Source organism: Erpetoichthys calabaricus, chromosome 2, assembly GCF_900747795.2.
Source record: "Erpetoichthys calabaricus chromosome 2, fErpCal1.3, whole genome shotgun sequence".
Taxonomy (NCBI): Eukaryota; Metazoa; Chordata; class Cladistia; order Polypteriformes; family Polypteridae; genus Erpetoichthys; species Erpetoichthys calabaricus.
This window is the reverse complement of record NC_041395.2, coordinates 85,177,346-85,202,681: the sequence shown is the minus strand read 5'-3', so window position 1 is coordinate 85,202,681 and position 25,336 is coordinate 85,177,346. Positions and strand designations below refer to the sequence as shown.

The window sequence follows — 25,336 nt, the reverse complement described above, 5'->3', positions numbered from 1 at the left end:
CAGAACAGGCTCTGAGAGACTGCTTTGGAACTACGGACTGGGATATCCTGCAGGGATCACATAGTGAGAACATTGAGGAGGTTGTTGACTGCACTACTGACTACATCAACTTCTGTATGGACATTGTAGTTCCAGTAAGAACAGTATGCTGCTATGCTAACAACAAGCCATGGATTACAAGTGACATCAAGGGCCTTTTGAACCAGAAGAAAAGGGCTTTTAAAGGCAGTGATCAGCATGAGCTCAAACGCGTGCAGAAGGAACTCAGAGTCCAGCTCAGGGCAGCGAAGGAGCAGTACAGGAGAAAGCTGGAGCAGAAGTTGTAGAATAACAGCATGAAGGAAGTGTGGGATGGGATGAAGATCATCACTGGCTGCAGCTCGAAGTGGGGTGCCACCATCAAGAGAGACGTGGAGAGCGCAAACCAAATGAACAACTTCTTTAACAGGTTTGACCACCCTAACCCACTCTCACCTCAGAGTACTGCACCCTCCACCCATCCTTCTGCTGATACCAGCATAGGAGAGACATCCCCACCCACAATTACAGCAGCGCAGGTGAGCAGAGAGCTGAGGAGACTTCGTGCCAGCAAAGCAGTGGGTCCAGATGGAGTATCGCCTCGACTGCTGAAGGTCTGTGCGTCGGAGCTGGGGAGTCCTCTACAGCGCATTTTCAACCTGAGCCTGGAACAGGGGAGAGTCCCAAGGCTTTGGAAAACATCTTGCATCACCCTAGTCCCAAAGGTATCACGTCCTAGTGAGCTGAACGACTTCTGGCCTGTCGCTGTGACGTCACATGTGATGAAGACCATGGAGAGGCTGCTGCTTCACCACCTGAGGCCACAGGTCCAACACGCCCTCGACCCTCTGCAGTTCGCATACCAGGAGAAGGTGGGAGCGGAGGATGCCATCATCTATATGCTACACCGATCACTCTCCCACTTGGACAGAGGCAGTGGTGCTGTAAGAATTATGTTTCTAGACTTCTCTAGCACCTTCAACACCATCCAACCTCTGCTCCTTAGGAACAAGCTGACAGAGGTGGGAGTAGATTCATACCTAGTGGCATGGATCGTGGACTATCTTACAAACAGACCTCAGCATGTGCGTCTCGGGAACTGCAGGTCTGACATTGCGGTCAGCAACACAGGAATGCCGCAGGGGACTGTACTTTCTCTGTACAATACAACTCGGAGTCCTGCCACGTGCAAAAGTTCGCTGACAACACTGCTATCGTGGGCTGCATGCATCAGGACTGGGCTGGAGGAGTAGTATAGGAACCTCATCAAGGACTTTGTTAAATGGTGCGACTCAAACCACCTACACCTGAACACCAGCAAAACCAAGGAGCTGGTGGTTGATTTTAGGAGGCCCAGGCCCCTCATGGACCCCGTGATTGTCAGAGGTGACTATGTGCAGAGGGTGTAGACCTATAAATACCTGGGAGTGCAGCTGGATGATAAATTGGACTGGACTGCCAATACTGATTCTCTGTGCAAGAGAGGACAGAGCCAGCTATACTTCCTTAGAAGACTGGTGTCCTTCAACATCTGAAATAAGATGCTGCAGATGTTCTATCAGACGGTTGTGGCGAGCACCCTCTTCTACGCGGTGGTGTGCTGGGGAGGCAACATTAAGAAGAAGGACGCCTCACGCCTGGACAAACTGGTGAGGAAAGCAGGCTCTATTATAGGCATGGAGCTGGACAGTTTGACATCTGTGGCGGAGCGACGGACACTGAGCAGGCTCCTGTCAATCATGGAGAAATCATTGCATCCACTGAACAGTATCATCTCCAGACAAAGGACCAGCTTCAGTGACAGACTGCTGTCACTGTCCTGCTCCAGTGATAGACTGAGGAGCTCGTTCCTCCCCCAAACTATGTGACTCTTCAATTCCACCCGGGGGTGGCTCGGGGGGGTGGGGTAAACGTTAACATTATTCAAAGTTATTGTCTGTTTTTACCTGCATTTTTATTACTCTTTAATTTAATATTGTTTTTTGTATCAGTATGCTGCTGGAGTATGTGAATTTCCCCTTGGGCTTAATAAAGTTATCTATCTATCTATCTATCTATCTATCTATCTATCTATCTATCTATCTATCTATCTACAGTGGTGTGAAAAACTATTTGCCCCCTTCCTGATTTCTTATTCTTTTGCATGTTTGTCACACAAAATGTTTCTGATCATCAAACACATTTAACCATTAGTCAAATATAACACAAGTAAACACAAAATGCAGTTTGTAAATGGTGGTTTTTATTATTTAGGGAGAAAAAAAAAATCCAAACCTACATGGCCCTGTGTGAAAAAGTAATTGCCCCCGAACCTAATAACTGGTTGGGCCACCCTTAGCAGCAATAACTGCAATCAAGCGTTTGCGATAACTTGCAATGAGTCTTTTACAGCGCTCTGGAGGAATTTTGGCCCACTCATCTTTGCAAAATTGTTGTAATTCAGCTTTATTTGAGGGTTTTCTAGCATGAACCGCCTTTTTAAGGTCATGCCATAGCATCTCAATTGGATTCAGGTCAGGACTTTGACTAGGCCACTCCAAAGTCTTCATTTTGTTTTTCTTCAGCCATTCAGAGGTGGATTTGCTGGTGTGTTTTGGGTCATTGTCCTGTTGCAGCACCCAAGATCGCTTCAGCTTGAGTTGACGAACAGATGGCCGGACATTCTCCTTCAGGATTTTTTGGTAGACAGTAGAATTCATGGTTCCATCTATCACAGCAAGCCTTCCAGGTCCTGAAGCAGCAAAACAACCCCAGACCATCACACTACCACCACCATATTTTACTGTTGGTATGATGTTCTTTTTCTGAAATGCTGTGTTCCTTTTATGCCAGATGTAACGGGACATTTGCCTTCCAAAAAGTTCAACTTTTGTCTCATCAGTCCACAAAGTATTTTCCCAAAAGTCTTGGCAATCATTGAGATGTTTCTTAGCAAAATTGAGACGAGCCCTAATGTTCTTTTTGCTTAACAGTGGTTTGCGTCTTGGAAATCTGCCATGCAGGCCGTTTTTGCCCAGTCTCTTTCTTATGGTGGAGTCGTGAACACTGAACTTAATTGAGGCAAGTGAGGCCTGCAGTTCTTTAGACGTTGTCCTGGGGTCTTTTGTGACCTCTCGGATGAGTCGTCTCTGCGCTCTTGGGGTAATTTTGGTCGGCCGGCCACTCCTGGGAAGGTTCACCACTGTTCCATGTTTTTGCCATTTGTGGATAATGGCTCTCACTGTGGTTCGCTGGAGTCCCAAAGCTTTAGAAATGGCTTTATAACCTTTACCAGACTGATAGATCTCAATTACTGCTGTTCTCATTTGTTCCTGAATTTCTTTGGATCTTGGCATGATGTCTAGCTTTTGAGGTGCTTTTGGTCTACTTCTCTGTGTCAGGCAGCTCCTATTTAAGTGATTTCTTGATTGAAACAGGTGTGGCAGTAATCAGGCCTGGGGGTGGCTACGGAAATTGAACTCAGGTGTGATACACCACAGTTAGGTTATTTTTTAACAAGGGGGCAATTACTTTTTCACACAGGGCCATGTAGGTTTGGATTTTTTTTCTCCCTAAATAATAAAAACCATCATTTAAAAACTGCATTTTGTGTTTACTTGTGTTGTATTTGACTAATGGTTAAATGTGTTTGATGATCAGAAACATTTTGTGTGACAAACATGCAAAAGAATAAGAAATCAGGAAGGGGGCAAATAGTTTTTCACACCACTGTATCTATCTATCTATCTATCTATCTATCTATCTATCTATCTATCTATCTATCTATCTATCTATCTACAATATTTGGCAATGTTTGGTTGTAGAGCTAATATTATTAGCAAGCAGTGTGGTGTACTGGTTAAGGCTTTGAAGCTAGACCTTTAAACCCTGAGATTGTGGATTTAAATCCTGACACTATGTGACCATGAGCAAGTCACTTCAACAACAATAACAACATTTACTTATATAGCACATTTTCATACAAATGATGCAGCTGAAAGTGCTTTCCATGATGAAGAAAGAGAAAAAAGACAAAATATAAAAAATAAAATTAGGAAATACTAATTAGTATAAAATAAAAGTAAGGTCTGACTTCACCTGCCTGTGGTCCAATTGGAAAAACAAATTAAATGTAAAGTATTAAGTCTTAGATGATAAAAATTGCCTTCAATAAATGCTTTACTCAAATAATAAGTAATAATAATATTAGGTCACTGGACTTGCTTTCTCTTAAACATGCTATACACAGTTGTCCAAGAGTAAATCATTCCTGCATTAGATCAATTCCTATTTCTCCTAGTGACTTGGCTTTTGTAAATGGTCATTGCAAAATATAATTTTACAGAAAAGTGTATTTTTTTGGAAATAAAAAAGGTGAATCAATAGGAATAATGGGAAATTTGAGTTGTATTATTATCATTATTGGATGTTTAAAATTTTCATTTGTTTATATCATTGACTCATATATTTCTTTTTGTTTTTTTGTCAATTGCATGTGGTCCCACTTTAAAGTCTGCAGATCCCAATGTACATGTAAAGTATTTTGGAGTGGGGGGGGTGGGGTATTCATGTATGCAGATGAAAAAAAAAAAAACATAAAAATTGCAGTGTTGGGTTGCGGAGTACTTTCAGAACATAGCTATACTCCACTGAGTGTCACATGATCCCCCCAAATGTAATGATTTTGAAGGTGGGGGTGAGTGTTCCCCTTTCAAAGTCCATATTAGAAAATGCATAGTACAATGGAGTAGCTTGTGGGGGCCCCATTAAGTTTAAATTGATGCTATTGGTACTGGCATGTCTTGGATCCTTGAACACCACTTCCACCTCTACTTCACTCTGTCTCCTTTTTTGCTTCAAGGGAAGTAACACCAATGGTCACCATCACAGCACCTTGCCCTGGCACTCGAGCTTTATAACTTGCTTGCTAACCATTGTCTTTCTTGAGCCTTGCCAAGCTGGTCACATCTCCATTTTCCTGTCCAGGATACTGTCCCGTCTTCAGTTTTCCATCCACACTATTGGTCATTGCTACAGTTCAAGTGACCTTCTTTTGCATAAAGTCTCCTGTAAGAACAGTGCAGAGCATGTACATTAATATTAATGAATATCATCAAATAAAACAATTATTGACAAATTAATAAAAGAAGGTCGGCTAATTTTCTTTTATCTCCAAATTTCAATCAAGTGAGTCACATTATTTTTGAGATTTTGGTGTATTTAGGCTTTCTATTGGGGGCGGATACCCCTAAATATTGATAAGGTCAGTTTATTGTCTGATTACTTCTGCCATAGTACACCTGCTGCTGCTGCCACTTAACACACAGTTGCTGCTGAACTGCACATATACCCTTCATTCACAATATTATTTGCTCTCGGGCAGCTAAAAAAACAGTAAAAAAAAACCTTCTAAAAAGCAAAACATGTAAAATAGTAAAACATATTGTCTAACCACTCAGAGGCAACAAGAAACTAGCATTACGATCAAACAACATGCAGCATTCAGTTCTCAGTACAATCCATCACACAAGTGTGACACCATTATGCTGTACATGTCCAGGACATCAGCAAAGCAAAGTCTCACTCCTTAATTAAGTGTAGTCTCTCCAGTACTGAGGATTAGTCCCAAAGAAAAGGCCCTGGGCATGTACGGGACACTTACAAGCAACTGGCTGGTTCCTGTACAGATAAAGAGTTTATAAGAAAGTTATTCTTATAGTGTGATGCTGAGTTGCAGGGTGAATATTTTTGACATTTATTAGTGTGTATGTGCCTAACAGCTATTCCAGAAGTCCTTTTAAAGACAGTGGATTTAGTGCTTGAATGAGTAACATACCCTGACGCTGTAGATTTAAGGTGAGAATTTAGCATTTAGGACGCAGTTCATCACGCCTCCAGTCCTGGACATTTAAAATAGATAGATAGATAGATAGATAGATAGATAGATAGATAGATAGATAGATAGATAGATAGATAGATAGATAGATAGATAGATAGATAGATTGTCTTGTACATAAGAAGAAAATCATAAAAGCATACATTCAGAAAAATGAAGAAAAAACAAACGTCATACTCTTGCAGGAACTGAATATTACAGGCAGTGCTGGAGCAGGGTGGCCGTGCGGGGGTCGCCTTGGCAGGTACCCAAATGAAGTAAATGGCGGCTGCGAGAAAGGAAGCAAACGGTTTTGGAGCGCTGCTTCTGCCTGTGGAGTAAATAAAATCGGGATATTTTCTTAAAAGGGTGCAGTTACGACGCATCTTCCGGCTGTCGAGTAAATACCATTCGGAATATTTTTTAAAGGGTAAGTGTAACAATATGAATTGAGTTATTAGTTGGTGCTTTCCATGCAACTTTGCAAAGGGGTAGCATTCAGGACAGCCTCCGTGATTTAGTCATTGATCGTCTATTCTACATTGAATGTCCTATTAAAGCTTTTTTGGGGGGTTCCTTGTGCTGTTTAAAAAATGTCATCCATATTTTAGACGGTTATATTATAAAAATAACGTATTAAAATGTTAATACTTACCCGCATTTAAACAGCTAACTTAAAAAGAATTTTAAAAATGGGATAATTAATCTCTTACATTTTTTACCCACTTAAACATTTTCTAAACTCCGCGCTGCAGCATAGCAATGCAAGCGACATACTGTTAGCAGTTTAGAAGGTTCTTCGTTATCTGTCAAGTCCGCATGCAGACGGTAAATTGTTGGTGTAGTTTGGCGTAACAACCAGCTTCTTATCTTAATTGGATTCTTTGACTAAGCAAGCTGTTATATTCCAGTTTCAATCATTTTATGGATGTGTGTTACTGTGGGATGAATTTGATTTTTTTTTCATGCATTCTATTTTTTAAATTAATAAATGACATTCTTGTAATCAAGTTAAGAGGCAGAGTGTGGGTGCACCTTTCTTAGTAGTAGACAGTAGGCAGAAAAGAGCCCCAGACAGGTCAACAATCCTTTTCATAATCCGCTTGCACAGTTTAGACAGACAGAGAGACAGAGAGACAGAGAGACAGACAGACAGACAGACAGATAGATAGATAGATAGATAGATAGATAGATAGATAGATAGATAGATAGATAGATAGATAGATAGATAGATAGATAGATAGATAGATAGATAGATAGATAGATAGATAGATAGATCTAAAAAGAAAAGCAATTTAAAGACAAAGAAAAGAAAACCTCTGACTTGGCAGTCCCAGTTAGGCATTATGCTGGTGGATTACTATTTGGTAAATGGTAGTGTTTCCTAACACACTTCTGTTGAATAATTTGTTGTCTGAAAGTGTTAGTGTGTCACAGAGAGGATATGCAGCATTGTTCATAATGGCACTCAGTTTTGTTTAAATTCTCTCCTTTCACTACTACCTCCAAAGGATCCAGAATGCAACACCATAACTAAGATCTACCCTTTAATTAGCTTGTTAATTTATTGGTCCTCTGTTGAAGTGATGTTAACAGGCCAGCACACCACAGTGTACAAAATTGCAAAAATTGTTTAGAACTACCAATCAATCAAACAAGTACATATTTTAAGATACAAGAGGAAAACTGAAGAAAATCTACTATAGACAAAGGGAGAACCTGTAGATTCCATACAGGCAACAGGTAGGCATGTAATTTTGAACTTGTATTGCAGGGTCAATGAAGCAGCAGTCCTGTTAGAATGCTGTCTGTTAAAAGTGGTATGTCGAATAAAACTATTTGTAACAGCAAAACCTGCTGTGATGTTGGACAGGAGCACAGAGCTTATGCACAAAGGAGGGATGAGAAAATGAATAAATACCTTGTACGCTTACATGCTTCTATGTACTGTATACACATAACCAGCATGCTTAAATGCTTGTTGTATGTATACTTGTATATTCTTACATACCCTTATTGAATTAAATAACATATTTAATCAAAAATACTTAAACACAATAATTTAATTAAACACTCTTTCTTTATTGGAAATTAGTCTTCCGTCCTTTTCTGTGTCAAGAACTGTAACTTTTGCTCTCTTTGCTTTAACTTATGCTTGGACATGTACAAACACTAGCGACAAAAAACACAAAACTTATTTAAAGTTTGCTGAGTGATGGAAATGGAGGAAATGGCACGCATGCTTGCACACAGAAGTGTAGTTCAAAAATGATTCCAGTAATATGGCTATAAGCAGATATATTTTCATCAACCTTAAAACGTGTATTCTGTACATGGGTTGTCCAAATTGAAGTTTCTGGTTTGTTTCAAAGTTTGTTGCTTTGCTATTAACCACTGTTCACATTCAATGCATTCCTTTGCATATGCTGCACATGGCATTTATTTCCAGATACTGAGTGTGGCGTCTGATTCCTTATAAACCGGGTCGTGCATTAAGATCTCAAGATGTTAGCCTACTGATGATTCTCAAAATTAAGAAATAACACTTGGGAGGTCAAGCTTTTAGCCAAAGCTGGGGAACAATCTGCTTCCTTACAAAAGAGATGCCCCTCTGATCTCAGCTTTTAAATTCTGGCTGAAGCACAGTGGTCCTCAACCAGTGGTACACATATCACTGGTGATATATGAGGAGTTACAGAGTAATACATGAGGGAACACCAAAAAAAAAAATTAAGAACCATAAGCCAGTTTGAAGGAAACAGAGAGAACCCCACTGTGCGAGAGTGAAAAAGAAGCAGTCAAAGTTGCAGTTTACTTCAGGAAGCATATAAATCCTGCTGCATTTTTAAGACAAAGAAGTTTTTATTAACCACTCTTTTATCTGTTTATCAAACTGGTTCAGAAATAAAAAATACCTGATTTGTGCTTGCTTTTATAGCACATGTGTTCAGTCACCTGGTAGATGTAGTTGTTTTAACTTCTAATGTCCACATTCAAATAAGGAAGTTGTAATGATGGCCACTTTAATCACCTTTTAATTCAGCACCACACATATTACATCAGGTTTGGCATTCATTATCTTATTGTATATTTGTGCATAAAAGCACACCACACATCCATTTTTTGAACAATTTTTCCAGTTCAGAGCTTTGGGAGTAGATGCCTATCTTGACTGTAGGATCCATTGAACGTGTTTCTACTCTCACACATAAGAGTGATCAAGTGAGCTGCTACATAAGTTCATTCCAAAATAAAATTTGTTTATTTTTTCAATGTCCACATTATGTAGACATTTGTGTGGCTGTGCTCGAAATGTTTTGAAGCACAAGGCAAAGTACTGTGTTAGCAGAAGTGCATAACCTTAGAGATACACAGTCAGCAGGACTGCTAAAACGGAATGTTTAATTGCAGAAATTGCATAAGTAAGCAATTTATATTGTTCATTGTTTTTTTGAAATCAAACTAAGGTTCATTACTATAACAACTAAAATATGCAGTAACGACTCATATTTGGATGCTACAGATGTAACTGGGATGCAGCTTCCAGTTAGTAGTAGTTATTGGTGTCCAGTTCAGTGGCAGATGCTGGATTAGTATACAGGCATGAGTGACAGCAAAATTTCATCAGTTATCTGAGGCAACTTGAAAGAACAGAGCAAAGGCTGTTTTACAGGAATTCTGAAGTAACAATCTTATATTGGCAAATTCTGTTTGGTTATGTGGCGGCACAGTGGTGCAGTGGTAGCGCTGGGTTCTCCCTGTGTGGTGTTTGCATGTTCTCCCCGTGTCTGCGTGGGTTTCCTCCCACAGTCCAAAGACATGCAGGTTATGTTCATTGGTGATCCTAAATTGTCCCTAGTGTTTGGGTGTGTGTGTGTCCCACGGTGGGCGGGCATCCTGCCCAGGATTTGTTCCTGCCTTGCGCCCTGTGTTGGCTGGGATTGGCTCCAGCAGACCCCCGTGACCCTGTGTTAGGATATAGTGGATTGGACAATGACTGACTGAATTTGGTTATAATAATACATTTTATTCACAAATGTAGCCTTAAAGTTGTGACAAATCTGAAAAAGGAGGATTTCTGTTAATTTGAGTAGCAACTTAAATATTACACTAATGTAAGTGTTATCCATTCATCTGTCCATCTTCACAAGTCATTTATCCAAGGTAGGATGGACGGGAATCCTGGAAGTCTAACCTAGCAAACATGCAGCTCAAGGCAGGAGCAGTTAATGTCTTCTCCTTAATACAACGTCACAACAGTAATTGTCACAGACAGAACAAAGTGACTTTCTGGTAAACCTGATTTGAAAAGTGTGCTATTATATAAGCAGCTTTAAAGAATCTGTGTAAATAAAAATATCCTCAATTATATTGTTATGTACTATTTCACATGTCATTGACATAGTAACATTCTTTTGTTCAGTTAATAGACAGAAACTGTAAGTAAATAACTTTAGCAGGCACACACGGACTTGTGACCTTTGTGACAAGGTAAAATAAATCAGGTAGTCCATGATGAGCATATCATTGTTTATAAGCCATACGCTGAAATTCCCCAAAGCCAATAAAACTCATTACATTTGTTATTGTCCTTGGAGGAAATCTCCCCTCAAGCTCTGAATTGTATGCATTTTTTAAATTAAGGGCATTTTAGGCTTTCTAATTTTTATTCCACATTAACCCCCACACATTTTATAGATTAAAAGTAATTCCTCTGAAGAATTTTAGATGTACATTTAAAAAAGTGTTTTCAAAACCTTACTAAACCTCCCAAATTCAATATCTGGCGTTGTGTAGTTAAGCGGATAAAAAAATACCACCTTTAATTTTATCTAATAAAAGTTCAACAAAATAAAGGCAGAGAACCCTTTGTATAGCATACCCTGATTAGTGCTGCATATTAGCTGTGTTCCAACTCTGTTTATTAGTCATTTGTATAAAAATACTAGCTCTTGTACCTGGTGCTGCCCGGGTGTATTTGTATAATGGGTTAAGGTAAGAAAGCGAATATTTATTCATTTTTTAAATGTTACTGTTGGATGAAATGCAAACGTTCTAACTGTTATCTCTACTATATCTCTCTCATACCTATCAATTTCTCTACTCTCATGTACCCTGTCTTGGAATTATTAAGCATATTCATCATCATCATATTATCATCTTAAGATGTTTCTTGTTCATTTCTTAGAAAAATGATTTTGATCTGGAATAACAACTTTTTTGTTTCCTTATATCCTAGTTCCATGCTTCCCATTGCTTAATTATACTGTATGTAAATGCAAGATTTCTTTACTATGTTCTTAGGAATAATGTGCAGTTTTTGTGTTGCCCCCCATTACAATCCCCCTCCTCACTGAAATATTTTAAATGCCATATAGCCTGTATTTTAAGTTGTACCATTGGCAACCTACAGGCCAAAAAAAAAATTTTTTGTGATTGGAAAATAAGAAAATAGAATAACAAGCAAACAAAACAAGCAAGATGTGCTCTGGGGGTTGAAATAAGGTTGTTAGTGTACAGAACGGATAAATAATATCAAACAAAGCCAAAAAATGTAAAAGACAGAAGACAGATAAGTAATGCAATAATTACAAACTGTTACTAACCCTCATCTATTCTGTTTGTGTTTTCTATGTCCCACTACGGCCCAGCACAGACTGTACTTTACAATGCCCAGGAGAGGGTAGGCAGCCAGTTGGCCATGGTCTCCAGGACTGTGTCTATGTCTGACTTTGTCTTTTCACTTTGTCTCTTATAACTTATAATGGACCCTCAGAGGTTTATTTTCTCCATGGATGCTGCTGACTGAAGTTTTTGTTTTCCTCTCCTTGTCTGTTCAACTGGCCATGGTTCAATAATAATGTTAATAGACAGATATTGTAAAGTTCCATTAATGTTAATTAGTTTGAAAGTACCTTGTTTTACTCTGTGTTTAAACAAATCTGCATATTTATTTGTATGCATTATGTAATTATTACTTTGTAAAGTTTGTACATGTATTTTACCTGTGAATTTGTTACAGTGCTACAGTATTAGCCTGCACTCAGTGAAGAGAGCTATAAAAATAAACTGAATTGAACATAATGCAATTAAATTTAATTATATTCTCAGGAACCTTGTGGTGTTGGAAAATTGTTTTAACAAGGACAATGACAAACTCATTACAGAATGGGAATGTCATTATCCACATTTTGAGCTGGTCTTAAGAGTGGTATTGTTGGCAAGTGCTTAGTGGCTGTTGAACAAGTTTATCCTAATTAGGCCTAGTTTAAGGAAGCTGCATAGAGTTGTCATATGAAAGCAGGCATTAAAATGATAAGATAAGAATGAACTAGAAGGTTCCAATGGAAACTGAATCTTGAGACTCTTGACTCTATAGTCATAATGGGAAACAATGGAGGGATTTGGAAAAAAGGGTTTGTCTGATCAAAATCGAGCATATGATTTGTTCTCAGATTTTTGTGCCTGAAAAGGATTGTTGAACTGAAGGCCAGTGATTATCTGTAACATATTGTCAAAATAGAAGAATCCATGCTGCTTCTTTGTTTGCAGTAACACAATTTGTTTTAAAAACAGCACAGAGATTATAAAAGAGTTAGAAAACATTAACTTCATGCTGTCACAGGAAGCACAGTGGCAGTTCTGTAGAACGGTGACTAGACTCTCTCAGACAGTAGGCATTCATTAGAATTCAATAAAAGTATTGCTCATCCAAGGAGAACTGAGGAATCCTCAGGAGCAAAATTCTAGCACAATCCATAGACTCCTGCAATGGAGAAGCCTGATGGAGAGTTCAAGAGAAAGACCAGCCATGAAGCAGAACAGAAATAATACCATTGTGCCCTTTAAAAGGCTAAATTCATCACGACAGCGTGGAGTTGTTAAAGGTTGTGGGAATTGAATGCAGCTGATACAGCAAGGTGTTTTTTTTAGTTATGGTTCTCTTTAAAAAAGTTTCTACAAAACCTGCCGTGCTACTTCATATTAGGTGAATGGGGAAAAGAGATTGGCCTTCTGTTTATACACACAACCTCACCCATCAACTTTGCATTCTTACTGAACAAAGCAATATTCAGTTGTGGGTTTAGCAAGACATGGCAAAACAACATTAATATGCGGTGAAAATGGAAAGTGTTGCAGCAAAGAAAAGGTTGGAGTGATAGGAGCAACCTATTAAGTCTGGAATTTGAGTCCTTATTCCAGTACTGCTACTGTAACAAGAGTAACAAGAGTGAGACAATGGTCCCATTTGGCAATAACAGAGAAATTCAATTGCCCGCTTGATTGCAAGACATTTCTTTTCTATAGCTGAATACCTCACTTTCCTAGGCAACAGCATTCTGCTTAGACATGCAATGTTTGTTTCTATCCTTCAGATATTTGCAAAAACTCACCCCAAATCTGTATTTGTAGGCCTCGCTTAGGGAAAGATGCGAGGCATGCATGTGAGTGATTTTTTTGTAAACTTAAGTTATACGATTGTATGATTAGTCTAGTCTTTTGTTACATCAGTTGGTGGTACTGGTCACATTGCAAAAATTGGAATAAATCCTCTATAATAACCACCAAAACCTTAAAATACAAGTACTTGTTCCTGAGTTTCAAGAAAGAGATATGCTAGTGGTTTCCTGATTTCTTCATCTGTGTTTTTTTAAACCAATACCAATCAAATTGTGAGTTACTTGCATGCAAAGCTTGTGTTTTATGTGCTTGCCCTCCTTTAGACCATTTAACATGGCCTTCAAACCCATAAGGTACATATACCAGTTGTTAATACAATTAATACATCATCCAGATTGTGTCATGGTTCAGCCAGGGTGCTTGACCACGATCAAGTTTATTATTTGTTTATTTGGTATTTATATCTCCCAGATATTATTTTTATGTTATGAATTGTTTTTTGGTTTTGTTTTCTCTTTATAGTTTAAATATTATAGTACATACTATTTTGATTTTTTATAGCGCTTTTGTGAATTATTTTGTAATTTGTATATTGCATTACTATTTTATGTAGAAGTATTATTTGTTATCTGCCCGGTCTCCTTTATGTTGGAACCTAACCATACAGATGCATCTAAGCATGCACCTGAGGAACTGGCCCCAGCAAATATTTAAGGTGAAGTTGCAATGTTCAGCAGATAATTAAGGTGAAGTTGCAATGTTCACTGCAACTTTGACTTTTCTGGTTTATAATTCTTGATTTTGATTTGTGATTCTTTCACAATTGGTTGCCTGATGTTGACCCCTGCTTCATTGTTAAGATACCAACTTTCGGTTGAGATGCTTGTCTTTTGAGTTTGGGTCTAGGCTGCCTGGGATGAGGCTCATTCATTGGGTGCAGTCATTCAGAAGAGGGCAGGTGTGGGTTTTGTTAGTTTTGAGGCTAGAGTCCCCCTGTTTTGCTATTTTTGATAGTAAGGGGTCACAACAGATAAGCACCCAAGAATTCTACATAGGGTTTTAAAATCTGTCCTACCATTCACTGAAGTGTGAAGAAGGTTCCATGAAGCCAGTGGCGTAGCTAGGGAGGCGGGCAAGGGGGGACATCTGTCCCCGGGCACAGCATCCAGGGGGCGCCAAATTGATGTTACGAAATTTTAGAATGAAATGTTTTCCAATCTTAAATGGACTAAAAAGTAAATAACAAACATACCCAACAGAAAATACTTTATCCCCTCCACTACTCTAACATGCTTGACTCCCACCCAGAAGCATTTTTGCCGTTATTAAACTGGTCGCGTGACTGACATGAGGCATTAGTTTATCATTGTCTAAATGCCATTTCTTTGTGCCAAGTGATTTGTGTTTATGAGTTTTATAGAAAATTGATTGGGCTGTGGTGAAGTATTCTAGTAGATGGCTGCAAAAGTCTAGACGTTTCCCCATCATATTTTCTTACGAATAAATTGTAAGTAATGTAGTTTTTATAAATATATAATTATTTTGCTTTATAATTTGCTATATACTTTCTTTAAAATCATTTTTAAATGCGGAAAACAAATTTTTTCTTACAAAAACTAATGACTTGATTTAGATTTTAAAAAACATGAGGCGGGGTTATCATTTTCGGAGATTTTTTATTTATTAAATTATACAAACACGTACAAACATTTGACTTTTTAATTACAATAAAATAATCAGGATCTCATGCATTCTTTCATATTTTTTTTCAATGTTTCAGACAACATAGTTTAAGGGATAAGTAATATATAAATTTTTAATTATTATATAAATATTCTTGATTTTTGTAAGAAAAGATGCAGCTGAATGCTATTCAAGACAAGAGCTTTCGACACCAGAGGACCTGCTTTGCTTTATTGTACAGTATGGGGAAGATGTATTTCCAAATCTGAGAGTTGGTCTTCAGATTTTACTGACTGTTGGAACCTCCATCGCCAGTTGCGAAAGATCTTTCAGTAAATTAAAACTTATCTTGTCCTACCTGAGATCATCCATAGCACAGGAAAGATTGTCAGCCTTGGCTTTGCTGAGTGTGGAGCGGGAGGTTACCGACAGCATACATTTTGATGAACTAATCGATAAATTGGCAGCAGCAAAGGCTAGGAAAATTTCTCTTTGAACTTAATAATTACATTTAAAGCATTATACATCAAACTATTTTTTTTACTTTACACTAACTTCATTTTCAGGTTATTATATTATTATATCCAATGTAATGTTTAAGTTTTTGTAATGTTATATTTGAATAATATTTTAGAATAATTATATTTTCGAACTACCATTGTTGTCTTTAGCAAAACCTTGAAAATATACACATAAAAGTGCTTTAAAAAATTAAAATATTTAAAAATTTAAAACTATTTAAAATAAAAATATGATTTTTTTTTCTTAAAATACTATTATTTTAAATACATTTTTAAAAAATTTCTTTCCCTTCCCCATTGCATTTTGGCAAACAGGAGGGGGCGCGAAATCTTCAGTTGTTCCCGGGCGCTGAATACCCTAGCTACGCCTCTGCATGAAGCCCACATAACAATCTAAAGAATAAGTATAATTCATCTGGTATAAAAACATTTCTCCTCAAGTATCACTTGTCATTACTGCTTTGTTATGTTCAGGGTGGAGATATAGTTTGCTTGTCCAAGCGTTTCAAACAGTTCATCAACTACAAGGGGTAAGTATCTAATTTGGACATTTTTTTCAGTTACCTAAAGTCTACAGAAATATATCTGGTTTGGGAACAATTGTTCAATCACATTTGCAATTTCTTTTATCATGCCCAGGAGCATCTATGTATTTCACTTCTACACAAAGAGGTATCTGAATTTTCACTCAGGGCTTTGTGTTCAGAAAATAGTTTTCCCAGGAAATTATTTGTTCACTTAGTTTCATTCTATACAACAGTCACAATATGGTTTCATCAGCAAATATATCTCACACCTGGAAGGTTTTCTTTAAATTATTTCTGTCATTTTATTCCTCTAGAAAAAGAAAAAGAAGAAGAAGAAGAAAGTCTTCATTGTCATTGTAAAATAATTACAGCAAAATTACGAGTGCCACTTGAACTGGGTACAAAAAGCAAAAACGACCCTACTTTTTTGTGAAACACAACTAATGCTACAACACATAATACAAGAAAGAAAAAGATAAAAACTTAAAACAGTAATATTAAAAAAAATATATATATAAAAGTATAGTTACAAATAATTGAGATAAAATAATACAGTAAAATAATACCTTTCCACTGGGTAGTAGCTGCATGAGAGTAGCAGTATGTATGAGCAGCAGCAGCACTGACTAAAAAACAAATTATTTAAATCATTTTAATTTGCTCATTTTGTTGAAAGTATCTATGGCAATTGGAAAGAAATTGTTTCTGAATCTATCAGTCCGTACTTTCAAAGATCTATAATGCTGACCAGAGGGCAACAGTTAAAACAGGTGGTGACAAGGTTGTGAAAAATCTTTCATGATGTTTTTTGGCTCTGGTGAGATAGCAAGAGTGGGTAATATATGAGGAATAATGATTGATCATTTTAGGCAGGGTGGAATAATGGCTGATGCGAGAGAAAGATTAAAAATCTTTGTGAGAACTGCGGCAAGTTTGTTAATGCATGCTTTGGGTATCTTCCCAGATACTCCATCAGGACCAGTGGCCTTCCTTGGGTTTACTGTTCTGAGCACACGTCTCACCTTATGTCCTCAAGTTCTTGCAGAGTGAGTATTTGGGTTTTGGAGGCTGGTGTGGTTAGTGTGGTCATGTTGGGCTTCCTTACCTCAAACCTGCCTGTCTGTCTATATCTCTGCTGTTAATACACCAGTCATTGCACACATACATGCATACAGTAAATCACCACCTCTTTTCTACCCAAATTTTTATTCCTATCCTGCCGGTTCATTGTACGATCTGCTAGTTGTATTGTAGCATCAGGGATTTGCGGGTGAAGCCGAGTCCCCGAAATGATCCTTACAGAACAATTTTGGATGAAAACATTTGCAGCAATGTGTAGCTCCAACTATTTTGTAAGTAATTGATCTTGTGTTGGTGAGAAAGATGTTAAGTACTGGAGGCATTCCCCCTTCTGTTTTCTCTCTCTCCGACGTCTCCGTCCCTTACAGAGTTTGATAATAATCCACAGTGTTCCTGGTGCTCTCACTATATATTCCAGTATGTTATAAATCCACTGAAAGTGGTTTATGATGTTCATTTATACTGTAATCCAATCTCAATTAAATCCTTACTGCTATATAAATGGTTAGAATGACACAACTTGACGATCAAAAACAAAACCAAACAAACAAAAGCACCAGACTGGAGAACACAAAGCCACTGCGTCAACTGAACTGTCCAATCCTTAGTGTAATCCAGATGTATAATTTATTGGGCTTTCTTCCTAATAGTAGCAGGTCCATGCCATTTTGCTAAAAAAAATATTATTTTGATCATATATAGCCATTTTCATATTAGTTTTTCACCTGGTGAGTGCTTCCTCACAAGGCGATGTAGACAGTTTTTCTCTGTAAGCTTAAGGTTTGTGTCTCTTTTCATCATTTGTCCTCTTTTTCAAAGTTATCTTCTCAATCCTTGTTTTGCCTGCCTAAGGTAAAGTCATCCCTGATGGAGGATCGCAGGAATCGTGGGAAAGAGGGGTCCTTTCATCGGATTAGCGCTATTTCAGCTGTGGAATGGCCAAATGGGGGAGGCAGTTTGATGAATGAGGTCTCCAGGATTCTAAACAAATCCAAATCATATTATGTGATATAATCTACTGTTAAATTCTGGTCCATACTTCTAAAATTTTTATTTTTATACTGTACTGAGGATTTGTTCTGTTCTGTGTATTGTACTGTATTGTATTGACCCCCTTCTTTTTGACACCCACTGCATGCCCAGCCTACCTGGAAAGGGGTCACTCTTTGAACTGCCTTTCCCAAGGTTTCTTCCATTTTTTTCCTACAAGGGTTTTTTTGGGAGTTTTTTCTTGTCTTCTTAGAGAATCAAGGCTGGGGGGCTGTCAAGAGGCAGGGTCTGTTAAAGCCCATTGCGGCACTTCTTGTGTGATTTTGGGCTATACAAAAAATAAATTGTATTGTATTGTATTGTAATCCCTTTTCAACATCATACAAGGCTTGTCTCCCAAACATCCATGAGAACAGATTGAGACCAGTAGGGGATTCATTGAATTAATACATGAAAAAAACTAAACTGTTTTGGCTATTCGTGCATAATGCATCATATCATTTGCATCAACATCTTGTTAAATTATTTAATACTATAATTTGCGGATGTTAGACACGTGATTAATCTCCTTATAACAGAGTGCTTCATACAAATTCTTCCATTAATTTGGAGGAGTTTGCCTTGTGATACGAGGTGACCTCAGATTCTTGCATAATCTATTATTATCAGTATGTACTTGCAACCTTTCTTACTCCTTGGAAGTGGGCCTATGATGTATATTCCCATCCATCCATCCATCCTCTTCTGCTTATCCGAGGTCGGGTCGCGGGGGCAGCAGCTTGAGTAGAGATGCCCAGACTTCCCTCTCCTCGGCCACTTCTTCTAGCTCTTTCGGGAGAATCTCGAGGCGTTCCCAGACCAGCCGGGAGACATAGTCCCTCCAGCGTGTCCTGGGTCTTCCCCGGGGCCTCCTCCCGGTTGGACGTGCCCGGAACACCTCACCAGGGAGGCGTCCAGGAGGCATCCTGATCAGATGCCCGAACCACCTCATCTGACTCCTCTCGATGCGGAGGAGCAGCGGCTCTACTCTGAGCCCCTCCCGGATGACTGAGCTTCTCACCCTATCTTTAAGGGAGAGCCCAGACACCCTGCGGAGGAAACTCATTTCAGCCGCTTGTATTCGCGATCTCATTCTTTCGGTCACTACCCATAGCTCATGACCATAGGTGAGGGTAGGAACATAGATCGACCGGTAAATTGAGAGCTTTGCCTTATGGCTCAGCTCCTTTTTCACCATGACAGACCGATGCAGAGCCCGCATCACTTCGGACGCCGCACCGATCCGTCTGTCGATCTCACGCTCCATTCTTCCTTCACTCGTGAACAAGACCCCGAGATACTTGAACTCCTCCACTTGAGGCAGGATCTCGCTCCCAACCCTGAGAGGGCACTTCACCCTTTTCCGGCTAAGGACCATGGTCTCGGATTTGGAGGTGCTGATTCCCATCCCAGCCGCTTCACACTCTGCTGCGAACCGATCCAGAGAGAGCTGAAGATCATGGCCTGATGAAGCAAACAGGACAACGTCATCTGCAAAAAGCAGTGACCCAATCCTGAGTCCACCAAACCGGACCCCCTCAACACCCTGGCTGCACCTAGAAATTCTGTCCATAAAAGTTATGAACAGAATCGGTGACAAAGGGCAGCCCTGGCGGAGTCCAACTCTCACTGGAAATGGGTTCGACTTACTGCCGGCAATGCGGACCAAGCTCTGACACCGGTTGTACAGGGACCGAACCACCCTTATCAGGGGGTCCGGTACTCCATACTCCCGGAGCACCCCCCACAGGATTCCCCGAGGAACACGGTCGAACGCCTTTTCCAAGTCCACAAAACACATGTAGACTGGCTGGGCGAACTCCCATGCACCCTCCAGGACTCTGCTAAGGGTGTAGAGCTGGTCCACTGTTCCGCGACCAGGACAAAAACCAAACTGTTCCTCCTGAATCCGAGGTTCGACTATCCGACGGACACTCCTCTCCAGAACCCCCGAATAGACTTTTCCAGGGAGGCTGAGGAGTGTGATCCCTCTGTAGTTGGAACACACCCTCCGGTCCCCCTTCTTAATTCTAATATTCCCACTTTTTCAAATGGAACCTTGATCATTTGAATTGGCAGGTTCTCTGCAGACATTTTCTGGCAGTCCAGGCAACTATTACAAAACATGTCCATGTCCTTAGTGAGATTCATTAAATAACACAATTCCAAAATGGTACCCTGTGTGAGTGAGTGAGGTACAAGACTGCTTCTCTAACACTGTGTGGCAGAACTGGTTGTTCAATATAATTTGCAGTAATTCGATCAGCTACCACCTGATAGAAAAGCCATTCTTCTATCAAGAACAGTAGAAACCTCAACTTCCAATCCCTGTTTCATTTTTCATCTGTGAAACATGCTTGCCTGAATGCAAAGCTGGGGTTTTATCATTTCTCTGCAACTGGCTGAATGACTCCAAAAGGCTGCAAGCTTGCTAACAATATTCCAGAGACTGCGGCAGTTGTCTTTTACAAACCTTGAGAACCTGGACAAAGGGACTATTCTGCTCAGCTATTATGATTGGTCTAGAGTGTACATGTGAGACAGCAGTTCATGATTTTACAATTTCCCCACAGAATTTAATTAGAAGAAGCCTGGTGTTGTATCTCTTCACATTTTCACATATGCAGTGTATTTCTAACTCCTACACTTACACTTGTGTCCCAGTTTCCTTTGAGCAGGAATGTTGCATCTCGTTAACAAAATGTTTACTGTATATAATAACATTTTTGGGTTTTTTTTCACACATTTCGGTGAGATAGCATTTCAGTCTCCGTTGATTCAGCTAGATAGCAAATAAAAGTCGTGAGCAATATGCTCAGGTTTTCCACAGTGAAAACGTGTGCTAAATCAAGACTTCAGTATTGCTACAACATTAATGTCTATGGTGGTTATTGGAAATGTGACTTGGAAGTCTCTCTCCCTGCACAGAAGGAGAGTTCAAGTGGAGAGCCAACCAGTGGAGCAGGCCAGTAAAGTATTACTATACTCTCTTTTAAGGGCTTAGAACGCCTGAGTGTCAAGTACTGTAACTAGTGAGTTGTGCTTCTAATGAAAGACAATCTCCCGTACATTTTCTTGTATGAAAAGTTAACCAGCTGGAACCCATTTTTAGAGGAGGAAGTGCTTCATTATCTAAAATTAAGAGAATTGACTGTGAAGGAAAGTCAAGTTATATACTGACGTTCAACATTCACACTTACAATGTATTAACTTTGTTGGTGTCAATTCTTTTTATCATTAACTTAAGTCAGAAATTGATTGGCTCAGATAGCATTTGGCCTTCTTTGCATTATGTTAGGTATATAAAATACATTGAAAAGTACAATCAGTTTTTTAGATACTTACTATATGTGAAAAGGATTATAATCTTTCTGACAAATATAATTATGCTTACACTGCTGGACAATATTATCATGTCTCATAACTATACAGTATGTGGTGTACATAATGTATATGTTGTTAATGGCACTTGCTCAGAAAACTGCACACACTAGCTGCATGTGGTCGAGTGTCATATATTTATTCCATCTTCAGTTTTGAGGTTAGAGGCTTTTTCATAGTTATGATTTAAAATTTGTCTTTTAGATGTTCATTATTTTTAGATGTATACTTACTCAAATTTTGAAACAGATAGATATATAAATTTAAGGAACTTTTGAATATCATGCTGATTTAGCTTCTAATTGAAAGTTTTTTTCTTAACTCAACACGTGTAAGAACATATCTGTGGATGATACGATTTCCCTCACCCTGTGTGGATGCTATCATTGACTATAGCTTTGCCTTTAACACCGGTCTAGTGCTGAAGCTCAGAAACCTTGGGTCTGAGCAATTCTGTCTATACCACAGTATTTGACTTCCTGGTAAATAAGCCCCATTAAGTGGGGATCAGCAACAGGAACTCCTCCACACTGTTCACCAACACTGGTACTCAGCAAAAGCTGTTACCTCAGCCCTCTGCTATACAACCTTTTCAACTATGACTGTGTAGTAAAGCATGTGGTTAACAGCATTATCAAGTTTACGGACAACACCACCATGATTGGCCTTATCATCATTGATGATGAAACCATTTACAGGAGGGAGGTAAAAGACCTGACTATGCGGTGTCATGATAACAACCTCTCTCTGAAAAAGACAAACAAGGTCTCTGTCACTTCAGGAAGAACAACACAAACATGCTCCAGTTTCTATCAACAACTCTGGGTGTCCAGATCACCAACTGCCTTTCTCTGCCTGCCAGCACCATCTGTGTCCTCAAAAATGATCAGCAAAGTGTTTTACCTGAGCTTTAGAGTACAAATTAAAATCCTTACTAACTTCTACTGCTGTACATTTGACAGCAACCTTACTAGATGCATCATGGTGTATTTTGGTAACCTGACTTCATAAGCTCCTCCAAATGACTGTCCACACTGCTTCCAAACTCATGGGAGTTGATCTTCCACAGCTCCATACCATGTACTTCACCTGCTGTCTGAAGAGGGTTGAATTCATCATTACTGATGCTGGCCATTCAGCCCATCAACTGTTTTCACTCTTGCCCTTTCCTGAGCCTTATCGTATGTTCTACCTGCTTTAGGGACAGTTCCCTTACACCTTAATGTCACTTAACTCTGGTTAAATCTGAGCTTACTTTTGCTATCTGTACTCCACCTATATACTTTATATGTTTGTATAGCTCTGTTTTGCACTATGTCATGTAAATTTCATGTTATTTAATATTATTTTTATTACTGCCTGCATATATTTCCCTACTCCTCCATAACACCTGCAACTGTGACTTAAGAATTTCACTATGCTTTTGCAGTGTATTTGACAATAAATAAAGATAAAGTAGAACCAGAAAATCCTCTCCTTTCTATCAGTTATTTTAATTTTATTTCTCAATAAACAAATGATATTAATCACTCTGCAGTTACAACCAGTGTTACCTGGCTTATTTTGCAAAAACTGTATACACAATGTTTCCTTTGTTTGGAAAAAATACATTGGGAGAAGAAACTATCCACACTGTTATCCAGAATTTGTAAACCTGATTATTCTCATGGTACGTAAACAGGATTCCTTGTTTCCAGCTGTGGAACTTGTTAAGAATGTCTGAAGTAACAATATAAGTACAAGCACTGTTAGTTAAATTCTATGTTCAAGACACTGACTCAATAGATCCCACATGATATTTGAAATGCCCAGCAAGTTCATTCTGAGACCAGGCATAATTTTTACTTTTAAAAATTAAGCATACTTTACAAGGAATCTGTTAAAGTCTGCAACTTAGTGTGTATTTCAAGAGGAGATATTTTTTAGGCTAAAGATAACCTTATCAAGCTACTTCTTCTTCTTTTTTTGGATGCTCCCATTAGGGGATCATCTTTTTCCATATCTTCCTGTCCTCTGCATCTTGCTCTGTTACACCCACGACCTTCATGTCCTCACCACATCCATAAACCTTCTCTTAGGCCTGGCAGTTATATCCTTAGCATTCTTTTCTCGATATACCCAGCATCTCTCCTCTGCACATGTCCAAACCAATAACCTTAACAAGCTACTAAATACTTTAAAATGACTGGTTGAAAATTTACTGGGCTATATCATGGAAAGGGAGTCCATCAATGTTTTAGAATAAATACATACATATCATCTTGCCTGGTAATTTTTTCTTTACAGGATCTCTGTACTAACTGAGAAGGATGGAGAAAAGAGCAAATGTCATTCAATCCCAGCCACCTAAGACTACTGCAGATCAATCAGTTTCTCCTGTTGTAACAGCTACCTGCAAGTCGGAGAACTTAAATAAAATTCAGCTCCCCAAAGTGTTGAACACATTTCAGAAAGGAGAACTTTGTATATTGGGGGTAAGTTTTTTTTTACTAGTACTTCCAAAGTTCCAGTAAGGAATTGGTGGCACTGAGTGGTGAAAAGCAATTTTCAAGTCCCTGTGGCTGCACCCTGGGGTGATAGCTAAATGCATACACAATTAGCCATGTGCCACAGTGCCTAGTCAAAACAATCCTTAAAGGAACCTGCCTTCACCCAGAGTCAAAAACACATGAGACCCTGTGAAGTAATAGTATTAAAAATTATTTATTATTATTATTATTTACAAGGTGTTTCTATCTTTTTTGATGGAAGAAAACAAGTGAAAGGCATCTGCATAGCCTCGGCACAGATAGATTGAAAACAAAAGCAACATGCCAGCTGTGTTGTACCCCTTCCCTTATGTGGATGTGAGATTGCTGGAACTCCAAGATTAGTTTATAGTACCTGGTTTGTGGCAAAGCCATTCAGTACTGCGAACAACTCTATGAGCTCAATAATCTATCTATCTATCTATCTATCTATCTATCTATCTATCTATCTATCTATCTATCTATCTATCTATCTATCTATCTATCTATCTATCTATCTAGTTTGTGGCCATTCATTGTATTTTGTTTGTGGTTATTCATTTGTCTGCATGTTTTGCTTTTGAGGCAGGGGGGCACAGTGGTTAGCACTGCTGCCTCACAGCTCAGATCACATTTTCAATCACAATCATTGGTCCAGCATTATTGACAGGCATGGGTTTATACCTCAGGGACACTTAAAGGTCCATCACACCATCATAACCCTCTCTAAACTAGTTTAATTCCCCCTTGTCCATTGATTTCAAAGATTTTCAATGAGCTCCTGAGTATTTTTTTGTGATTTCACCATATTCAAAGCAAAACTAATTCATTCATCACCCATGAATTTCTACATCATCCATAATAGAAACAAATTTGACCTTGTCTGCTATCATTGTTTCATATATATTCAGTATGAGATGGACATATCATTTGTTGCTGGATAGAATGTCTGGTTACAAATCTCTCACCCTTGTCAATTTTTTTAACCTGCTTCAGAGCATCAGCCACTTTTTCCTAAAAAAACGTAAACTATTAAAATGCACATCTTCCATATGTGTCATTATGTTTCCTGACACAACTGTAGTATCAGATCTTCTCCCCATTACCACATCCTGCATAATCATGTTACTTCATCTTTTCTTCTTTCCACATGTTGGTACAGCATTACCATTCTTCAAACAATTTTAGTATGTAAGCGGTGGTGACACATATATCAGAACTTCATAGCTCATAAAGCTTTACTTAATATATAACTTTGAATTAATGTTGACTGATATAGATTATGCACTGTATGTATTCCATCCCGATATCCATTTAATCTTCTGAATTCAATGC

The 25,336-nt window shown here is 38.7% G+C and overlaps 2 protein-coding genes across 2 annotated transcripts in view; one reads left to right on the top strand and one right to left on the bottom strand.

Moving 5' to 3' along the window:
- sv2a (synaptic vesicle glycoprotein 2A) overlaps nucleotides 1-25,336 on the bottom strand; it is an 885,655-nt gene that overhangs the window by 155,518 nt on the left and 704,801 nt on the right. The gene's annotated exons all lie outside the window — the stretch shown is intronic.
- LOC114643389 (membrane-spanning 4-domains subfamily A member 8-like) overlaps nucleotides 6,124-25,336 on the top strand; it is a 44,098-nt gene continuing 24,885 nt past the window's right edge. The window contains exons 1-2 of the mRNA XM_028791976.2: nucleotides 6,124-6,302; nucleotides 23,781-23,968. Of these exons, the coding sequence (XP_028647809.1) occupies nucleotides 23,804-23,968 (165 nt within the window). The 5' untranslated portion in view covers nucleotides 6,124-6,302; nucleotides 23,781-23,803. The remainder of the gene's footprint in view (nucleotides 6,303-23,780; nucleotides 23,969-25,336) is intronic.